Source organism: Ilyonectria robusta (genome assembly GCF_021365365.1).
Source record: "Ilyonectria robusta strain PMI_751 chromosome Unknown BGZ61scaffold_50, whole genome shotgun sequence".
NCBI lineage: Eukaryota > Fungi > Ascomycota > Sordariomycetes > Hypocreales > Nectriaceae > Ilyonectria > Ilyonectria robusta.
The window spans coordinates 1-19,332 of NW_025764484.1; the positions used below are offsets into that span (position 1 = coordinate 1).

The 19,332-nt window shown below is 52.1% G+C and overlaps 6 protein-coding genes across 6 annotated transcripts; 1 reads left to right on the top strand and 5 right to left on the bottom strand.

Moving 5' to 3' along the window:
- Nucleotides 1-103: 103 nt before the first annotated feature.
- Nucleotides 104-794, bottom strand: BGZ61DRAFT_466402 (uncharacterized protein; the record flags this gene model as incomplete). Its single annotated transcript, XM_046247671.1, has 3 exons — nucleotides 104-291; nucleotides 332-622; nucleotides 665-794. Coding segments are annotated over 3 exons (609 nt in total), but the record flags the coding sequence as incomplete, so codon positions are not given.
- A 5,914-nt stretch (nucleotides 795-6,708) lies between these two features.
- On the bottom strand, nucleotides 6,709-7,028 carry BGZ61DRAFT_466416 (uncharacterized protein; the record flags this gene model as incomplete). Its single annotated transcript, XM_046247672.1, has 1 exon — nucleotides 6,709-7,028. The coding sequence occupies exon 1, from the start codon at nucleotides 6,943-6,945 to the stop codon at nucleotides 6,712-6,714; it is 234 nt and encodes a 77-aa protein (XP_046094880.1). The 5' UTR covers nucleotides 6,946-7,028.
- Nucleotides 7,029-9,231: 2,203 nt separating this feature from the next.
- On the bottom strand, nucleotides 9,232-10,108 carry BGZ61DRAFT_466418 (uncharacterized protein). The gene is made up of 2 exons (XM_046247673.1): nucleotides 9,945-10,108; nucleotides 9,232-9,883 (listed from the first exon to the last, which is right to left on the bottom strand). Exons 1-2 carry the CDS (start codon nucleotides 10,045-10,047, stop codon nucleotides 9,681-9,683), a joined length of 306 nt encoding a protein of 101 aa, XP_046094881.1. The 5' UTR covers nucleotides 10,048-10,108; the 3' UTR covers nucleotides 9,232-9,680.
- A 1,232-nt stretch (nucleotides 10,109-11,340) lies between these two features.
- On the bottom strand, nucleotides 11,341-12,225 carry BGZ61DRAFT_188965 (uncharacterized protein). Its single transcript, XM_046237785.1, has 3 exons — nucleotides 12,177-12,225; nucleotides 11,550-12,120; nucleotides 11,341-11,490 (listed from the first exon to the last, which is right to left on the bottom strand). Exons 2-3 carry the CDS (start codon nucleotides 12,057-12,059, stop codon nucleotides 11,479-11,481), a joined length of 522 nt encoding a protein of 173 aa, XP_046094882.1. The 5' UTR covers nucleotides 12,060-12,120; nucleotides 12,177-12,225; the 3' UTR covers nucleotides 11,341-11,478.
- Nucleotides 12,226-14,407: 2,182 nt separating this feature from the next.
- Nucleotides 14,408-16,706, top strand: BGZ61DRAFT_466422 (uncharacterized protein). The gene has a single exon (XM_046247674.1). The coding sequence runs from the start codon at nucleotides 14,516-14,518 to the stop codon at nucleotides 16,496-16,498; it is 1,983 nt and encodes a 660-aa protein (XP_046094883.1). The 5' UTR covers nucleotides 14,408-14,515; the 3' UTR covers nucleotides 16,499-16,706.
- A 46-nt stretch (nucleotides 16,707-16,752) lies between these two features.
- On the bottom strand, nucleotides 16,753-18,096 carry BGZ61DRAFT_372256 (uncharacterized protein; the record flags this gene model as incomplete). Its single annotated transcript, XM_046242164.1, has 1 exon — nucleotides 16,753-18,096. One exon carries the CDS (start codon nucleotides 18,094-18,096, stop codon nucleotides 16,753-16,755), a length of 1,344 nt encoding a protein of 447 aa, XP_046094884.1.
- Nucleotides 18,097-19,332: the final 1,236 nt, after the last annotated feature.

Consider the following 19,332-nt stretch of genomic DNA (forward strand, 5'->3'; position numbering starts at 1 on the left):
AGTCGAGATCGACTACAACCGAGTTGGTTTCAAGACGGGATGCGATAGCCAAGGAAGGCAATGACATGGGACAGTTCTCTGAATCTGATATTGACGCCGAGGACTATTTCAACTTACTCCTTTCGCCTGCTCGACCACGGAGGTACCTCAAACAATTAGGGGTGGAGTGTGATTCCGACCCAGTGGGACGAAGACGAGAACGACGATAATAATTCCGTGGATGGAAGCCCTCTTCGCCATCGCTTACCGCAGCCTTCCGCACGGCCAAGGCGTGGTCGCCGTGGTCCTGCCCTGGTACAGGAGGGCGGCCGAGACAATCTCGAAGGCAAACTCGATCGTCGAGGCCGCCACGACGGTATCGGAGTCCAGTGATGATTCCACCTGAAGAATCGGCGGTATTTCACGCACAAGACCCGGTGTGGAATGGAGACCTTGAGGCTTGCGCCTTGACTGGTCGCGACAAGGCAATCCTCCGCGAGTTCTGGACAAAGCTGGACAATGACCAAATGCAGTTTTGCGGTCGATGCCAAGAGAGTTGGTTCCAGATGAAGATCGATTGCGATGGCATTTGTGCGCGTTGCTATCGAAAGGATGAGAAACGCCGCCCCGACGAGCCGTATTTCTTCTCAGCGAATAATCAGCTCGACTTTGGCCCTGTACCGACCCGATTGCCCCAGCTTACGCCTACCGAAGAGTCTTTGATTGCTCGTGTTCACGTCCACGTGAACATTATGCTTGTGCGAGGGCAGCAGTACAAGTATCGGGGGCACGTGGTTCACTTTCTCCGCGAGGTTGGCTTAGTGTACAACCAGCTTCCGCTTTTGCCGCAGGAGTTGAACATTGTATTACTACGTCCTGCGAATACGTCGTCCCACGCAATTCTTAGCCAGCAATTCACCCGCCAGTTCCGCGTTCGCCGCCAGCCGGTTGTCATATGGCTAGACTACCTCCGCCGCCATCATCCTGGCTATCGATGCATCGTCATCGACGAAGAGAGGCTGAATCAATTGCCCCAAGATGGCAATGTCCTGGATGCCATCCCCCATAGTCAGGTGGAGGCTGCGGATGTTGGACCCGAGGAAGATCAGGAGGCAGAGCCTGACCTGGAGGACGAGGCTGCAGTGCCAGACCTATTGGCCAAGGACACGGAGCTCGATGCTCTGCGGTCTATTCTCGCCGGAGAATCAGAAGCTGATTCAGGGCTTTCCACAAGCTTCCAGGCGCAACACGAGCTGCAGCTCCCGAATATACGACACACACCCATTAATGAGTTCAATCGCTCTCATGCCCTACTCTCCTTGGCGTTTCCCTGCCTCTTTCCTGACGGTAGAGCCGACTTTGTTGAACCTCGATTACGCTCCATTGATTACAAGGATTACGTCGAGCACGCGATGCGCTGGCACGACGGGCGTTTTGCACGCCACCCGACCTTCCGCTTCGTCGCCTTCAACACACTAATGCGGTCACAAGCACGTTCACGGTCCAGATTCTTCGTGAAGCAACATGATGGGAGACAGCAGCCGCTCACGCGAGAGCAACTTATTCAGGCGCTCGAACACCAGCCGGAGGACCCCGAGGCGCAGGCGCTGATCAACTCGATCACAAGGCATGCGGTGTCTATTCGCGGTACGCGTCCCTTCTGGAACAAAAGGAGGCAGGACCTCGAGGCCTACGCCTATAACCTTGGTTGTCCTGGTGCATTCATCACGTTTAGCCCGGCAGATTTACACTGGCGGAGTCTCTACCAGCACATGCCCCAGTATGACGACTGGCTAGCCGCCACCGAGCCGGAGAGGATGGCTCTATCGCGCCGCCTATTGCGGCAGAACCCCCACATTGCTGCTTTCCACTTCTACCGCCGATACTGCCTCTTTCGGGATATCGTGCTAAGCAAGAAGTTCGGCATCACGGATTACTGGGATCGGTACGAATGGCAAGGGCGTGGTAGTCCACACAACCACGGCCTGTACTGGATGGAAAATTGCCCCGGAGCCGACATGGAGGACGAAGCCGCTCGTGATGTTTTTGCACGCACGTGGGGATTCCACGTCACTGCCATTAACCCCGAGCCGAGTAGGACTATGCCTCAGGGTGAGGGTAATCCCTGAGCGTAGATCCCCTAAGCATAGAGATGACATTCCTACGGCTCTCGCAAATTGTCAACCGTTGCCAGCGCCACAAGTGCAACACCACGTACTGCTTGCGTGTGAGGAAGAGAACCGGTGACATCGCGAGGGATATGGAGGGCGCTGCTGCAGACATCGAGGCGGCCAACGCGGCCAATCCAGAGAGGGAGTGTCGTTTTGACTTCCCTCGTGCCTTGCGGGAGCTGGCTGCAGTTATCAGGAAGGAAGGAAGGTCGTACCACATCTTCGAGGCGGCGCGGAACGACAGCCTCATGAACCACTTCGATCCTGCTATCATCCTAGGCTGGCTAGCCAATATCGACATATCTCCTTGCACCAGCTTACAGGCGGTTATTACGTACGCTGCGAAGTATTGCAGCAAATCTGAGAAGAAGACTGAGCCTTACTGCAAACTTGCAGATCAGGTCTTGCCGCATACGGCACACCTCCAGCCCTTATTATCCTTCTCCTCTCGCCTTATGAATAAGCTGATTGCCGAGAGGGATTACTCGGCGCAGGAGATTTCCCACCTTCTGCTTAACATCCCTCTGCAGGAAGGCACACGGATGGTCGTCTCCGTCGACTGCCGTCCGTTGGAGCAACATGCACGTTCGTATCGCGTCGACGAAGATGTCAATGAGACTATCGGCAGCTACAGAAAATATCTGGAGCGAAATGACCAGCATGAGGATGTAACCTACCTCGAGTACCTGCAATCGTACAATCTCAAGACGTGGAGGAGACTCGCTGCTAACGCGAAGCAAAGGGTCCTAGCTTACTTCCCTCGATACAAGTCCATGGAGGCTTCTCCCCAGTTTAACGACTTCTGCCGTGTTAAATTGATGATGGTTCATCCACATCGCTCTCCACAAGAGTTGCTCGTGGTGGGCGGGCAGCGGTTCGATTCCTTCGCGACTGCGTACAAGTGCTGCACAGAGCACCACGATGCCCACGCGGACGATCATTATGGGGAGCCAGATAACAAAGAATTGAGGGCAGAGGACGATGAATTTGAGCTTGAGCTCCATGAGGAGCCCATTGTGGAGGAGGACTGGCATGAACTCGCCCGCATGCTGCCTGACCGCCCGCTGGAGGAAGAGGACATCGACATCCTCGGCCGCCGAGATATCGACATCGATTATGATTGGGCCTCCCACGTTGGACGGTATACCGACGACGGCATTCTCAGCGGCGACTACTGGAAGCAACGCAAAGCGGAAAACCCCTGGAATCTCGACGTGGACCATCAGCCCTTGGAAGCTCGCGATTCCCTAAATCGAGATCAGCGCCTAGTGTACGACACGGTGATGGGCCACTTTCTGACAGGGGCTCCTTCCCAGTTGTTACTCCATGTAGATGGGGGAGGCGGCACTGGCAAGTCATACCTCATCAACCTGCTCTCCGCGCACCTTCAAGCCGCGACGGGCGGGAGAGGGACGCCCGTCTGGCGTGCCGCGCCCACGGGCGTCGCGGGAAATCAGATTTCGGGCACTACCTTGCATTCCCTGTTGCACCTGCCAATTAATAAGGACTTCAAGCCTCTCTCAGCCATTGATAAGGCCCACTCCAGAAGAAGCTTAAAGATATCAAGTATCTGATCATTGACGAGAAGAGCATGCTGGGACTGCGTCAGCTATCTTGGATCGATGACCGTCTCCGAGAGGCGTTTCCGAATAAGAACGAAGAGTTCTTTGGCGGCCTGAACATCCTGTTGGTTGGTGACTTCTTTCAGCTTCCCCCTGTGCTGCAGAAGCCGCTTTATTACGATAAAGAGGTTCAGGGAGTGAGATCAAGGGCAGAAACGCATACAGGCGATTCGATAAATCGGTCTTCTTGAAAGTTGTCCAGCGGCAGCGTGGCGACGATCAGGAGGCATTCCGCCTAGCTCTCGGGGAATTGCGGCTGCTTCAACTATCTGTGGAGTCCTGGAAGCTCCTTTCCAGCCGCGTACAGGCAAAACTAGACGATCAAGAGGTCGCAAGGTTTGTCAACGCCTTACGAGTATACGCCACTAAAGATAGGTGAACGAATATAACCACTATCACCTCGACCGCCTCAGCCGGCCAGTCATCCAGGTCATGGCTAAGAACGTCGGCCCCGGCGCGGCTGCTGCGCCTGATGACAAGGCGGGCAACCTTGCGAAGCAGATCCCCATATGCATTGGCTCCCGTCTGATGCTGACGTCCAACCTTTGGCAGCCAGTTGGCCTCTGCAACGGCGCTCGCGGCACAGTTTACGATATCGGCTGGGCACCTGGGGCCGACCCCATCCAAGACCCTCCCTGTGTTATCATGATGGAGTTTGACAAATACAGCGGACCGGTATTCCTGACCACCGCTGATGGCAGGAAGATTGTGCCGATTCTCCCAGTGGAGAGGGACTTCCTCATCGGAGCCACTCTCTGCGCTCGCACCCAGTTTCCCCTGATCGTATGCTACGCAATTACCGTGCACAAGTCACAAAGCATCACCGAAGACATGATAGTTACAGATCTGTCCTGCCGGGACTTTCAGACTGGTTTAAGCTACGTGGCTGTCTCTCGCGTGAAAACGCTCGAGGGTCTGATGTTGGATGCACCATTTGATCGTAATCACCTGGTCTACGGGTCTCCCCCGGATGGCATGAAGATGAAGATGAGGGATCAGGAGCTTAGGAAACGACAGGTACTCACACGGAATCCGTACGTGTCACATAATACCAAGAATGGCCATGGCAATGGATCAGTACGTAGATAATGCAGTAGTAGTAATAGCTTCCCGGCCCGCGGACACACAGCCTTCGGCTGAGGCTACCCCATGCACCCCATCGCCGCTCCAATGTGCATGGGGTGACGTAGTATTTTAGTTTGTCCATTCGTGTTGCCATGCCCCTGCATCGTGATCCTCACCCACATTGTGATACCAGGTCAAATGAGGAGCTGCCCATGATCCCAGTCACAGGCTTGCCACAACCATGCTAATGCAGCGTCAGCAGCCACTGCAACCTCCGGATATTTTTGTTTCCGCTGGATGAAATGCGATGCAACGATGTGGGGTGGGGTAGCTGCCGCATGTCGCCCCGGGACCCAGATCGATAGAGTAACGGAACGCTAGAGCCACCGGGGTTCCCCACCTGTTGCGCCCTCAAGCTAGGTCCTGATAAGCGCGTTTTCAGACGACCCTGGACTCACAGCCCGCCGAAAGCACGCTGGCCTAACCCCGAAAGACACCCATGCTGACCGATCTCACATCCCTCGTCACGACACACCCCTCAAGATACCCACACCCTTCAGACCAGCCCATGCATGCACCCGCTCCCATCCCTGCATTCCTCTCCTCAGCTTGAGGCACACATCCTGGACCTGTGCACAACCACATGCCGACCAACAGAGGCGGAAGCCATGCAACATCATTCCTTGTCCCACGGAAATTGGTGGCCCTGCTGTGAAAAATTTTTGCTATCACGGACCGACCACTCCGAGCCATTTTCCTTTTGCAGCAACGGCAGAAACACATTCTAGGCCTGGCCAACGGAGCAAGATTTGCTAGGGTATGATCCAACATACTACGTAGTACATTGTTAGATTCTGGTCCTGAGTTAGGAACCCTGGGCCTCCAGGGTTCCAGGCCCAGGGTTCCTGAAACTTTTGGCAGGCGTTGCGGGCGTTGCGGGCGTTTTGGGCGAGGAGGGTTGTCGTGGGCGTGGAAACTGACAAAACTAGCCGTGTCAGTTTTGCAAGTAGGCGTACCGCGGGCTACCTGGCATAAGCCAGACGCCATGTACAGAGTACGCTGGTTACATAATGTTCATGGTATGCGCCCTAAGTGCCTGAACACCATAACAGCAAAACTGTCCTCTTCTTTAAATTTTGGCTGGAGTATCCTTGCGACAGTTGAGATCAACTGACGTGTGCACCTGTCGCTGAACGCACTCGAAAGTGAAGTCAACTTGAATTCGCCGTACACACTGTATACGCCGTACACGCATATCTGTAATCAGCATGTGTTGATGCCCAAAGATAATCACATACAAATAAAGCAATTGACTGTGATTGCCGTGCATTGGAAGTAAGGATGTCGAATTGTGAGGCGGACTAGTCCCAACAAACCGACAAAAGCAAGAACTCTTTTGGTGGAAACAGACACATACTTGCGATGACCCGGGATACGTGCCACTGTAATGATTCGTGTGGCTAAATTGAGCGACTACAATTTGTTGTAGCGTACGGAGTCTTGACGCTGAACTGGGCCGAGCGGTGAGGTGGGGCAGGCTAACACCAACCCCCGGTCAGTGTTGGCGTAGACGCGGTTCGACTCTACTACGTAAGAGCTCTCGCATGTAAGCTTGGCGTATATCCGGGTTAAGTGACTTGACATGAATGGGTCGCGGATTGAGTACTAGTATGAAGTGCCTGCGGAAACGATGAGTCCGGACGGGGATACGACCATTAGTGCGGCTGAACGAGGTGCGTGTCCACCGTTCGCTAACCCCGGCCCCGTAGAGACTCTGAGGGGAAGGACCGCCAAGAAGACGAGCCATCTCCGATATGTAACAAGGGTTGTCCACTCTCGGCAGCCCAGCCTCCTGATTACTCACTAATGGATTGTCATCCCTGGATGTTGGGAAATGCGTCGAAGTAAGCACATAGGTTGGCACTGTGTTGGCGACGTGACTGCACTCGCGTCGGTGAACTCGTCTCTATCGCTCTAACACCTCTGCGTGCCATCGGCGTGACCGGGGTATGGGGGCTGGGACAGTACTGTTCGTTTTGGGTTGATGCTGAGTAGAAGAACGCGCCAGCAGTAAAACCCGAGTTGAGGAAGCGGTCAATTCCTATCATAGGCTGTTGCCCAGAGGAGCATTTCTTCCAGCCTCGCCCCTTGTGTATTTATCCTTGACTCTCTTTCCCTTTGCAATGTTCCCGACTTAAATCATTGAGTAGAAATCAACTTTATACAACAAATTACATTGCCTTGAAACTGTGCGTAAAGGCTAGGGTGGATATCCTCAGTAGACTCGATCACCCAGCATTCTCTCATAAAGCATAGGTCGTAACGAATTAATTTACTCAGGGTTCTGGCAATTTACCCTAAAGCTACCTTGCCTTGAACTTTCGTAATTCCCAGTTCACATCCGCTGAAAATTCGCGACTAGGTATTCCAGGACGTGATGTAACTCTCTAGCAAATCACCCTGAACCCAGTCATGGTATAGACGAGTCTTATCAACTTGACAGCCCTGCAAGCGCCTGCGCTTATACGCTCTTTCGCCCATTCCGGATCACTCTTCCTTCCATAGCATCGCTTCTGCTTCTTCTGCTCACTCGTTCTGCCCAACAGTCGATAACTTTGACTGGCTTGGGCTGAGAGCGATCTCTGAGATGGGTCACCCCTCACACCACTGCCAGTATCTGCGAAACAGGGCTACCAAGATTGCCCATCCTGCAAGCATCGATCATGCTGTTGGCGCAGTACACTGTTGTTGTAGCGCCCAACCTGTGCTGAGCTTTCGGGGGAAAACTACGGGCATGTACGGGGGCCGGGTTTCCTCAGCCTTACTTCTAGAGTGGCGTCAGTATGACTAGGGGCCTTTGTCCGTCGAGTGATTCAACTAGCGCCGCGGAGATGCTCTTGGAAGCCGGCACTAGCACGGGCTATTGAAAAGAAAAAAAAGGCGGCAATGAGTAAGACCAGGCTTGCAGGGGACACTGCCCACGATGTCTGCGCCATGTTAGGCGTGCATGCTTGGCACAAGCCGTGGTCGGTGCCAAACTGTGCCCGTTTGAACCAGACATGCATCTTCCAATCTCTCTCCTCAAACTCCATAGCATTCATCCCCAGTGGCTGCCGTCCCTAGCAGCGTCTCGCAAGGCACTCAGCTTTTTGGTGCACACGGTCAACCCCTGGCCCCAAGTGTGGAACCAGCGCCTCATCACCAGGTTTCAAGTCCGACGACGTAATGAGTTTTCAACTCCCGTCTATACTGTTGTATATTTGGAGGGGGAGGAAGCGGTGAGAGTGAAACCAAAACAAAAACGCGAGAGGGACTCTTTGGGCGATACAGCACAGCAGGACAAGGGTTAGAGGATAGTCTAGTTTGACAATTAACGCCTGGTAGTATATCTTTTGTTTCATTACTGTTGTTAAGTTTTGTGTTTCTGTCTATTCTTTGTTCCTGCTTTGCCTTCGTGAGATTTGGTCTTGTTTTCAAACAGGCATTACATGAAGTGCAATGATACTCGTCGTCGCTGCTGGTGAATCAGTAGTGTCGCTTGAAGTCTGTCTGCTCTCAGTCTGCCCTGATCGCAAGTCGACACTCGCGCGGCTTTTGTCTTGAGACCATACCGGAGATCATAACGGAACTAGGGGCCATGCGGCGAGAGTGCGTCTGGTACAACGGGTCCATCAACTTGTGAGTCTCAAGAAGCCGGGGAATAAAGACTACAAGATAGCCAAGGTGTGGTGACCGATCTCACTTCTATCGACGCTAGACAGGATTCTGAAGGCAGTCATTGCGGACAGGATCTCGTACGCAGTAGAGGCATTTAGACTGTTACCTACAAACCATTTCGGCGGGAGGAAACAACGATCGGCCGAGCAGGCACTCCTGTTCCTCCAGGAACATATCTACAAAGCATGGCGTGACTGGAAGGTGCTCGGCCTGATAAGCTTCGACATGCGGGGAGCTTATAACGGGGTGTTTAAGGATCGATTACTGCAGAGACTGGAAGCTAGAGGCGTCCTTAAGGGGTTGGTAAAATCGATCGACGCCTTTTGCTCCAACCGGTCCGCAACAATGGTGGTAAACGGCTACTGCTCGGCCTGGGTAACGGGACCGACAGCAGAAAAAACCGAGGAGGCATCGAGGCCATCATCGACAAAACACTAGAGTGGGAAAGACGGAGCGGAGCGACGTTTGAGGAAAGCAAAACGGTCATCATACACTTCACGCGCAATCCCGAACGCACCGACAAAAGCCTGCTCACAATCAAAGGCCAAGCGATCACCGCCAAAACAGCGGCAAGATACTGGGACTGGTGATGGACTTGGAGTTACGAAATGAGGAGTACATAGCGAAAGCAGCTACCCGGGGCCTTCGGGCGGCGAGTATTAGCCACAATCGATTACTGTTTTTATCAGCCCCGTTTCTTATCTTATTGCTAACCGTTATCAAACACCGTTTTGTCCATCCTGTCGGCTACCCACAATGTCGAGGTATCATCCATTTCTTGCAACCACCCAGTCAGGCTCCACCTCCCACCTGCAGATTGGATAGCCTGAGCCGAAAACTGGAAATACGTAGACGTAATCCCGCCACGAGCATTGTCGCCGCATGACGCGGCGAGGCGAAGTGGGATGACTGCAACCCAACATGAGGCCAGTGAGCGGTTATAGATCCAAGCCAAGGGGCCAGTAAGCTTCGTCTCAAGCAGGCCCTCATCATTGCCGACCAATGGCTGGCTAACTGACCAAAGAGAGAATGGCCGCCTGATTCGACTATTTGCTCAGAGTGACAGCCATTGGTTAGGCATGCGCTAGAGATATTGACGTGCTCATTCGCTCTGTTGCGGAGGCGCCTAAATGCTTGAATCCGACTGCGAGGTATCCGGGCCACAGGCCGCAACCGGGGTCACGAAAGCGGGGGACATCCGTTGGAGCGCCGGACCGACTCCGGTGCCCGACTGGCATGACCCCGCTCGTCTCAGGTTGCAAGGAGATGGTCCAGCAAGCCTGGGAGAATGGTGAAGACCTGGATTCCCCAAGCTTGTTGGAAGATATTCTGGACCCGTATCTAGGTCAAACTAACTGCATTTCCAGTTTCAGATTAATGCTGCACATACCGCATCGAAAAATGGGCATTGGTTGCAACAACGCGGGCCGCCTTTCCCAAGCTTCAGAGTCGTGAGGCTCATTCACATAAAAGTGAGCCAATTCACGGTCCATACCGCCCTTGACCAAGAGAGGAAGCAGCCGACAAGAAGGGCTGTGGAGACCGCTGATCCAATCATGAAATGAGGCGGAACGGCTTGTCCTTTTCAGGCCTAACTTGCAGGGCACCGTGTCTGGTTCGTCCAACGGGCAAGAGCCGACTGGCCAGCTGATTCCATCTCAGGGTTCAATGACTCACGCTTGCCCCATCAACATAGGTGTTGACAACCCTCAGGGCCTCGATTCCAATAGGTTTGAGTGCACATCCGAGCATGGGCAATTCTTCACACGGAGCAACAGGCTGATCGTCTCGACTAGCGCTGTGTTACCTCCCTTACAACCTACCCTTTGCGGAATCATCTGCATGACCCAACCTCTTCTTCTAACCGCTAACGTTCAATCATGTACCCTGTTATTACCGCGTGTACTGAGCGTGCATACTGTCGCTCCCATTATAAACCTCTTTTCCTCCCTCGAATTACAGGCCTACCAGTACAGGCCTCTTCGAACTTTCACCTCTTGATCAGACAGGACACTTGATTATCACAATTACTTATCAAGTTCTATTGTACTTGCACACTTCAAAATGCCTCTCAGTCTTTATGGCCAATGCACCAGACCCGTTTATTGTCCCGAGACAAACATCAAAAGAGGAGATGCATGCCCCGTGTGTCACCATGTAAGAGAGTAAAGACAAGTATGGGCAAGCATCCCCTTGGCAATCTCAGCTCGCTGATTATTTTGCTCGCAGCCTCACAAGACGTGTGGTCCCTGGGTCGATGCAGTGATGTCTACTTTGCCGTGGTTAGAAGGAGAAAGGCAACAGGAGGTTAATAGCCAGTCAATCAAGCTCTCTTTCGATCCTATCCATAGCTCTGTCGAAGGGAATCGCTCTTCCTTCTTCATACAATTGCATACACAATCCCAAGATAGCCAAGGGGCTTGTTAACGCCAGGGACAGTTTGTCTGCTGAATCCGAATTTTTAATCGCTTCAATATCCGCCACGTACTGTGCTCCTTCATCGTCCCAGCCCAGTGTCGCGTTGGCGGTATCGAACCGTACAAAAATATTTGTCCGCGCTGCGAAGACGCCAACTGGGGCAGAATGAGCGTGCTCCCAATCGATGACGCCAACCACCTCAAACTCGTCGTTCAATAGAATGTTATGCATAAAAAAGTCGGGGTGAATGATTGGGTATCTGCCAGACACTCCATTGTTGTTGAGTTTATGGAGAATTGATTTGAGGCGTTCGGGGAAGGATTGCGTGGCGTGCTTTAAACTGAGATCATCTAGGCGTGTCAGATTTTTGAATTTTGGGTTCTGGCCGACCCAGGACGAGAAATAATCGGCTGGCAGGCTGAATGGACCTTGAAAGCCGAAGGCCGCGGGGAGGTGCCCGATGCCGATATTGCCACTGGAATCCAATGTCAGGCAGCCGATCTGGTTTAGCGATGCATCTAACAGTTGGCACTGATTGCGTTAGGGCAGTCGATACGGCAAGCTTTGGTCAACAAACCTGGATCGATGCTATCGACTGGTGCAGTCTCTCACTTTGCTCAGGGTTGAGCACTCCCGGACCACCCAGATCAAAGATCATATTTCCCTCGATGCAATGCATCAATATGTAAGGGTGGCCGACGGGATTCGCGTCCAAGCAAATATTATATCCAAAAACCTCGGGTACCGGAATGTTGGTAGTCTTAGCAATGTGTTTCATGGTCGCAATCTCGCTCTGCATCGTGAACTGTCGTTCTCTTGTCCACCAACTGCCGTTCGACTTTGTGTTCGATGAAGGCATGATTGGTAGCCGCGCGATCCATCTGCACCGTTTGCTTGGGACCACAATGCGTCTAACGATGTGACGTCCGCCAGCATGGAAGTCGCCCTCGAAGAGACATTCGGCATCGCCGCTCGACTTTCTTGTGACGTCAAGCAGAGCATCCCAGTTAGTGGCATCAAACGTGTTCTTGGCACATTCGTCATGACCTTGGCCCGTCCAACGAAATCGAAAAGGCTGTGTCATCATGTGGTTGGGTGTACGATCGGACGGCGAGGAATCGTTCACTCAAGGCATTCGAGAAGTCGGACTAATGTGAATTAGCTTCAGGTGCGTTGACTGCCAAAGGCATTGCAAAGGCCTTACCAAGATATTAAAATCGGCTTCGCTGCTGGTATTTTTCCAATGATCATAGCGATAATGAGGAGAAAGAGCGACATGAAGGTCGATGGCTGGCTGATGTATGAGGCCGAGTCCAGACATTGCCCCTTGATGTACGAAGGCGGGCAAGTGTGGCAGAACCTGAATGCCAGGCACTAAGACGAAACTGTCCCTTGTTCTGGAGCCATTTCGGATTAGGTTCTTCCGGGCCGTCCCCTTGAAAGCACCGAGACACGATGCTCAAGCACTTCACGAGTGTCAACACCAGCAGATCAGCGTAAACAACACGTGTCTCACTGTTATTGTCCGGAGGGGTCTTCTTAATTTAGTACTTTTCTACTCTATGATTTAAGTCAGGAACCGGCCCCGTTCCCGATTTTGGGCCAATGACACTACCCCTTGGAAAGAGAAAACAGCGTTGATCCATTGCCGTTTTCGGTTTTAATGCTAACCCTGTCGCAGACCCAAAAACGGCCTGCTTGGAGTCTTATGAGCAAGGCAGATTTGAGCGTACGCTAGACAGGGCCTAATGACGGGCAGCTGACCACGGAGCGGCGGAGACACAGCGCCATCAGGCGTTCGGTGACACTTGCGACGGACAAACAAATGCGGGCGAGCAACCTGAAAGCCAAGAAGCCGTCTGTTCAGCTCAGCGAGTCACTTAGCGGCGCGAGAGGAGAATTACGACAGGGTAGTGAAGGGACCAGATGGGGAATCATTGGCTGTCGGCCTAGTATCTTGCCTCAGTTGTGAGGTGACACGGAAGGCTGCAGCGGTGGGTAGCGCTTACCCCGCACACCATGTCAGCATCAAGTCCAAGTCGGGCATACGTTATCTATTCATTGGTCGTAATCGAGCTTCCCATCTCGCCTCACACAATACGCAATGGGCTAACGGCTGAACTGGCAACTTGGAGAAGTGGCAAGTTTTATAATTAACCAAATAAGCCCTAAAAATGGTCAAATCTAATGCTTTTACAAGTACAGCGGGTAAACCCTTTACGCTAAAATCTGCAGGAGGGGAAGCCATGTAGTTTTTTTGAAGTAGGATTTAACAATAACCCTATTTCAATAAATTTATTTAAATGATTAGATATCCATAGAATACTCCTTCTCTGTTTATGAAGACTGAAACTTGGTTAAGTCTACCTGGGTATGCATCCTGACGTGACATTGGGTCCGGGAGGGGACGTCATTCCCTTGCTGTAGCCTGATGGTTCTTGGCATTGTGGATCCTGATCACAACAGCGTGTCCGCGATTACTTGTAAAATGTTCATCTCGGAAGAAGAAGCCGTCAGCTGCTGTTTCTTTAGTAAGAGGGCGCTTTAACAAATAGTTGTACTAGTTGGACGGAATTGCATTTTCATTTCCGAAACTAGATCCACCCTGCCACCCAACGACGGCCGCCCACGCTCAGCGCTTCTCGGCAATCTCTGTGCAAAGTCTGCGGAGGACATTCCTTAGAAGACCTCCCATTTGTTGGACCAAGCACACGACGACCTACGCCATCTGGCTTGTTGAGACCGGATGACTAAGATGGTCCGATCCGCTGGTGGCTGGGATGTGGATACTACGTAATGAGCTGTGCTCCTCACACAGACACAGAACTTAGACCTTCAACAATCTTAATCCACCTTTTTGTTTCATCAATAGACTTGTCTGGCACTAGCGTCTGGATGCAGCTGGAAGTTTAGCTCCGGCTTCTAGGCCGCATTATGTAGGATGATTTGCTCTACTTCCCTGCCGTCCCGCCCGGCCCGACGGGACTCTTGAGAGAAGTCAGTCATTAGTTCTGGTGCACCCACATGAATGAATGACCATCATTTGCGCCTTGAAGACAAAAGAAGTTGCGAAGAAGCTGCTGTAAATCGCTGTACTGGCGCGTCTTTAAGCCATTTGGTGGTCTCATCATTCTTGTAGAGTGTGAAGATTTCTTCGCATCTTTTCGCATGGCCGGCGAGCTTGCCGTAACATTGTCGACCAAATCTCGAATCCTCGCGTACAACTACGAATCAAGATGGCATGCCAACGCTCCAAGAACGCGAGAACACGTCTCCAGATCTACGGTGAGAGGTTGGTCAGCAGCGGCTTACATAGCCACAGTACCAGTCGACGCACACCAGCCGGCGCACACCAATCAGTTTTACACACGTGCGACTCCGTGCATCTGCTGACGCAATGCAATCGTAAGGTAGAACATGCTGCCTCGTGTCACCACTGGAGAACCAAAGCCTTATTCAAAATCCCGCACGAACATGATCTCCACGGAGTCTCAGGATTCAAACCAGATCTCAGTTTATCCATAAACGCCGAGTTTCACTAAAATGACCACACAACGTGATGACATCAATAATACTCTCCTCGACATCACCAGATATCATGGCAAGTCCATCGTCTCTCTCATGCTCGATATTCAGAACAGCACACTGGCACAAGACAAAAAGTTATCCATCATAAAGAACCTTGAGTGTCTTCGCCCCGCGCCGGATCAGTCCTTTCTGTTGTCACGTCACTGGATCAACGCCATCGAGGACCATGACTATGTCGCTCTGTCGTACACCTGGGACTCGTCCAATGATGAAAACCCGAAAGTCGGCGGCTACATGGTGCAAACGAGGGATAGAGCACGGGAATTCCGATCACCTGTTCGAGATTGCGTTTTTGATCGCATCATTAAATACATGAGAAGATTTCAGTTGAATCTTTTGTGGATTGATAGGCACACTATCAAGCAGCGGAGTTGCAACCAGACCCCGTGCATCCATCCGCAGTGCAATCAGAAGCGCCACGCCTTGCAGGCCATGGATCTTATCTATAAGCTTAGCAACCATCCGGTCGCCTTACTCGAGAGATCTTTCCACTCTCGATTCGATATGATGCTTCTGGCGAGAATCCTTGGTGGCGAACTGGTTACCCAGCATCGGCAGGCACCGCGGTTTCGACTCTCTGAGAAAACAAGTCGGCAAGAGGCTGGAAACGCGCTCACGCTACTAAAAGATATCACGAGCGACCTGTGGTGGACGAGAACTTGGACCTTTCAGGAGAGCTATCGCGCAGGAACTGCGATGCATCTCCTCATTCCTCACGTACCTGCACTGGAGAGGCAGAAGCGTTCTTCCTTCATTAATCTTTTCAGTGATATAAACGAAGAACTTTGCATCAATTCCGTCAGCTTTTCTTACGAGGCTACGCGTCTTTGTTTGGCTTTTGAGGGCATTCAGCCTCAGACCCCAGCGGAGAGGGAGGCAATCGGTCATGTTCTGACCACTGCTGGGAGGTATACCATCACTCTGAAGAAGCATGAATCGATGACCCCGACTATCATTTCGGACATTGAGCATAGAAACGTGAAAAAGCCCTGGGACCGTCTCGCCGTTGTTGCCAACTGCTGCCAGTATCCTGTGCGCCTTGACGTTGAAGAACTACAACGGAAGAAACACAGCCTCAGCCTTTCGATGTTGGTCATGTCTCTTCTAAACGGGGAGATTCTTTCTAACGGCAGATCCTGTGAGTCGCCTTCCCAGATGACTGTGTCGAAATTTCTGAAGGTACAGTCTTTCAAAGGCTTTTATTCCCCCTTGAACAAGCGAAGTCTTTCGTTTAACAAAGGCTGCCGATTTCCTCATGTCCGACTTACACCTGATGGCATATTCACCAAGGGTCATCTATGGAAGCTTGGCAGAGCGATTACCTCGCATGACGTTGATCAACAAACAGCATGGGTAGACAACCCAACGGGCAAGCTAACGCTGCGGGAGCGGAAACGACTCACCCAACTCGCGAATAAATTGAGGTCTCTTGGATACTCTCTTATTGAACGTCGCATTCGAAGATGTCTGTCTCTCGATTCAGAGCGTGATCAAGGCTATTTTGATAATGAATCGTATTCTGAGAGATACATGAGAATGATGGGTTCAGAGCTCGTTGATGCAATCGATAGTGGAATGACGCTTAGGCTGGGATCTCTCTGGGATCCTTCTGGTCAGCCATCCCCGTATAGGGCTGTTTTCATTTGCGGCGGTGGGGACGGGGTCGGCCAAAGCCAAGGAAGCGAGTCCGTGCTTATCTTCACGGCCTTTCGTCCCAAATTCCAAGGTTCCAACGGTAATGATACCAATGACGTTGATCGCCACGTATCGCTGGAGGTCCAGCATAAGGGGTACGTGGAAGATGCCGGGAATATTGTCCCACGTTTGTATACTAAGGGTTGGCGGCTCGGTTTATGCTATTTTGAGCGGTCCCCGAGAGTAGATGTTGTTTTCCCATGGCCTGCTGGATTGGAGACGATGACCTCTGGGCTCCATTAGGCCATGCACTAGGCAAGGCAATAGGTGGAGTCTATAATAGGGTCAGGGCAGGACGAGGGTGCGTTACTATCATCGGCTGCCCTGGATACCTTGACGAACCGTTTCTCCCTTTGGTATAGGGATGCGGACCGGTCGGGAGCTCAGAGAGCTCAGTTTCTAGCACGCGCGGCCCGAAAGTAGATCATCGCTAGTACTTGTTGTTCGCGCGTGGATGAAGCTTAGTTGCAGAAGATTGCCTTAGAACGCTCGCCTAGCTATTCTTCCACGTCCCAAACCGTGCCCAGCCCCTCTACCATTGCTATTGCATGCTCGAAGTCCTTTTCATTCCGCATACAGACTGTTTCCAGTTCATAATCATACATATACCCTGGCCGACTGCAAGAAAACAGCCAACAATCTTTCAGAGTCATGCTATGAACGCCCGGCATCTGCTTGCTCTTCTCCAGTAGCGTCGTCCAGCTAATCCTCCCGGTCATTTTCACCTTATCAAGAACGATCTCCTCTAATGTTGATTCGTGGCGAAGAAGAAAGCCGGTTAGTTGCGCCTCGACAGTATCAATTCGGGTGAGCTCCAGTTTCCGCAGCCGGGGAAGTGATAACACGTCAAGGAGGCATGATGACGCGATGCCATAGTCAAAATCGCCGCTGAAAGCCAAGGAAAAGTGCGAAAGCTGCGGAAAGAGCCCAAGGAAACGGGAAAAGTTCCGGGGCCAGCCGGGAACCGCTTCATCCTCTTCGGACTCATCCTCGATAACGGGGCTCGCAATCAGCTTGAGTGTCGTAAGGCCGATAAGGTGATTCGAATTTGGCTGCCTCGCTATACTCTCCGGCGGCGAATCAAGCAGATGTAGGCTTATGGGGTCACCGGCCGAGATTTTGCTTTCCTTTCCAAGTTCAATGCATAGTTCCTCGACAGGAAGCTGGCTTTCTCTGGCGGCCGTAAGCATGACATCTATGACATGCTTTACAAACGACTCATCGCCAATCGCGTCGTGCGCCAGGCCTCTTCCTAGCTCACCCACTTCCCTTTCCATACGCACGGCGCCCCACGGAGGATGGGCGTCTGTCAGAAGAAGGGTCTTGCAGTTGTAGAGCCCACTCATGGCTCGCGTCAGGGCTGCGACATCCGGACCTGAGAAGAAGCTCTCCTGATCATCGAAATACCGGCGACTTATGACCGCAGCGGATTGGTCCAGGAAACCATCATCTCCAGGCCACAGACCGGCGTCCCTTTCCCATTCGAGCCAACCGTCGGGCTCATCGGAGTCCGAATCTCCGGCCATATCTCCGGCCACAGTTTCCCAGAAGCTATTTTCTTCCTCGAGACCGTCATCCGGCTCCAAGAGGCGCTCTGTGCAGAAGCCTAGAGTACGCACCTCCGGTCCCAAACGTGGGTGCTCCGAAATGCGGATGAGCGTGTTCAGGCTCTCCCTCTCCAGCATGACATAACGTGTGTGGAAGTATCGGCGCGCAAACCATCCAAGAGTCTCCGCGTTCATATCTCGGCACGTCAGCCGGAGTGCACACAGGTCGTCGATGGGAAGATATGCTGCGATAAGATGGACAGTCTCCACCGGGATCGATAACAAGCCAGACATGGTGTGCGAAAGCGTCAGAACAATGATCAATGCAGATTTGTGCGTTTGCGCTCACACTGCGGCCAATGTGTTGCTTCAAAAGGTAGGCCTAAGCTGGTTGCTTTCTTTTGTTTACTTTTGCCCCTGACCCCCCTACTAGGGGGGTCTCGTCGTTTCTCTTCAGCTCAACCCCCCGTTCGTCCCTCACGGGGGGTACGTTGACTAGCCAAAAGTTCGGCGACTAGCCAAATACCTAAGAAATAGGTATACATCCTAATAAATTTATGTACCTTCTCCAAAAAAAAAAATCTGTGACTTGTTCAAAAAATCCCCCGCAAAAATACACTGCTTAATATGAGTTTTTAGGTGTGAGGCAATGTACCTAAAATTTGGCGAGTCGCCGGACTTTTGGCTAGTCAACGTACCCCCCGTGAGGGACGAACGGGGGGTTGAGCTGAAGAGAAACGACGAGACCCCCCTAGTACGCATTTTGTCTGTGTCATTTGTTGCTTTTTTTTTTTTGGCTCTGCCTCACCTGGGCATGCTTCTTCTGATTCTTCCAAGCCAGTTCCCTCTGATTCCTAAAAGTATTAGCGTTGTTGCCTCATTTGTGCAGCCCTACTCCGTACAGCTCCGTGATTAGACGGCATAAGTTACCCCGCAGTGATTCCTGCGCTTTGACGCCCGGCAAAACGGGATGCTGTTTTGGACATCAATTGCAGTGTTTCTCAGCCGCTGTTCTGTCGGCTTCAGTTGTGGCGTAGGACTGAACAATTGTTTCTCTCAGGGCCATGCATGCATGTACTACAAATAACTACCGAGCCTCGGCACCTTGCAAGGGAGACTCGGCTGTGCCCGATCGGTAGGTTAATCTAAATGAGGGTCTGTCGTACAGGTTGATGAGCCTTGCTAAACGGTTCACGGTCAGTGAGTTCAATATAAACAGAGAGAAAAAGGAACCTTGTATCAGTTAGAGCGCCCCCGATTTATATCCATTGCCGCCCCTGGCCAAATAACCATCGCGTGCTTGAAAAGTCGCTCCATAAGTGACAAACATGTCATCACGGAGCGCTGAACGCCACAAAATAGAGGACTCGCTCGTGGAATGAGCCTCCTGTAGCAATCTCCACCTGCCCATAACCATTTTCTGCAAAGCGCTGCAAGCTAGCCTGTTCACCGAATGGTTAGTCTCATATGCAGGCACGGCTGGCATGCTTGGGTCCATAGTTTGTCGCCATGTCGGTTGGTCACGATGCG

Bases quoted from the DNA above. Each gene is read 5' to 3' on its own strand.
- BGZ61DRAFT_466418 (XM_046247673.1), bottom strand. From the start codon at position 10,047: ATGGACCGTGAATTGGCTCACTTTTATGTGAATGAGCCTCACGACTCT. The intron at 9,884-9,944 runs GTATGTGCAGCA...ATACGGGTCCAG, and splicing joins AATGCCCATTTTTCGATGCG to AATATCTTCCAACAAGCTTG.
- BGZ61DRAFT_188965 (XM_046237785.1), bottom strand. From the start codon at position 12,059: ATGATGACACAGCCTTTTCGATTTCGTTGGACGGGCCAAGGTCATGAC.
- BGZ61DRAFT_466422 (XM_046247674.1), top strand. From the start codon at position 14,516: ATGACCACACAACGTGATGACATCAATAATACTCTCCTCGACATCACC.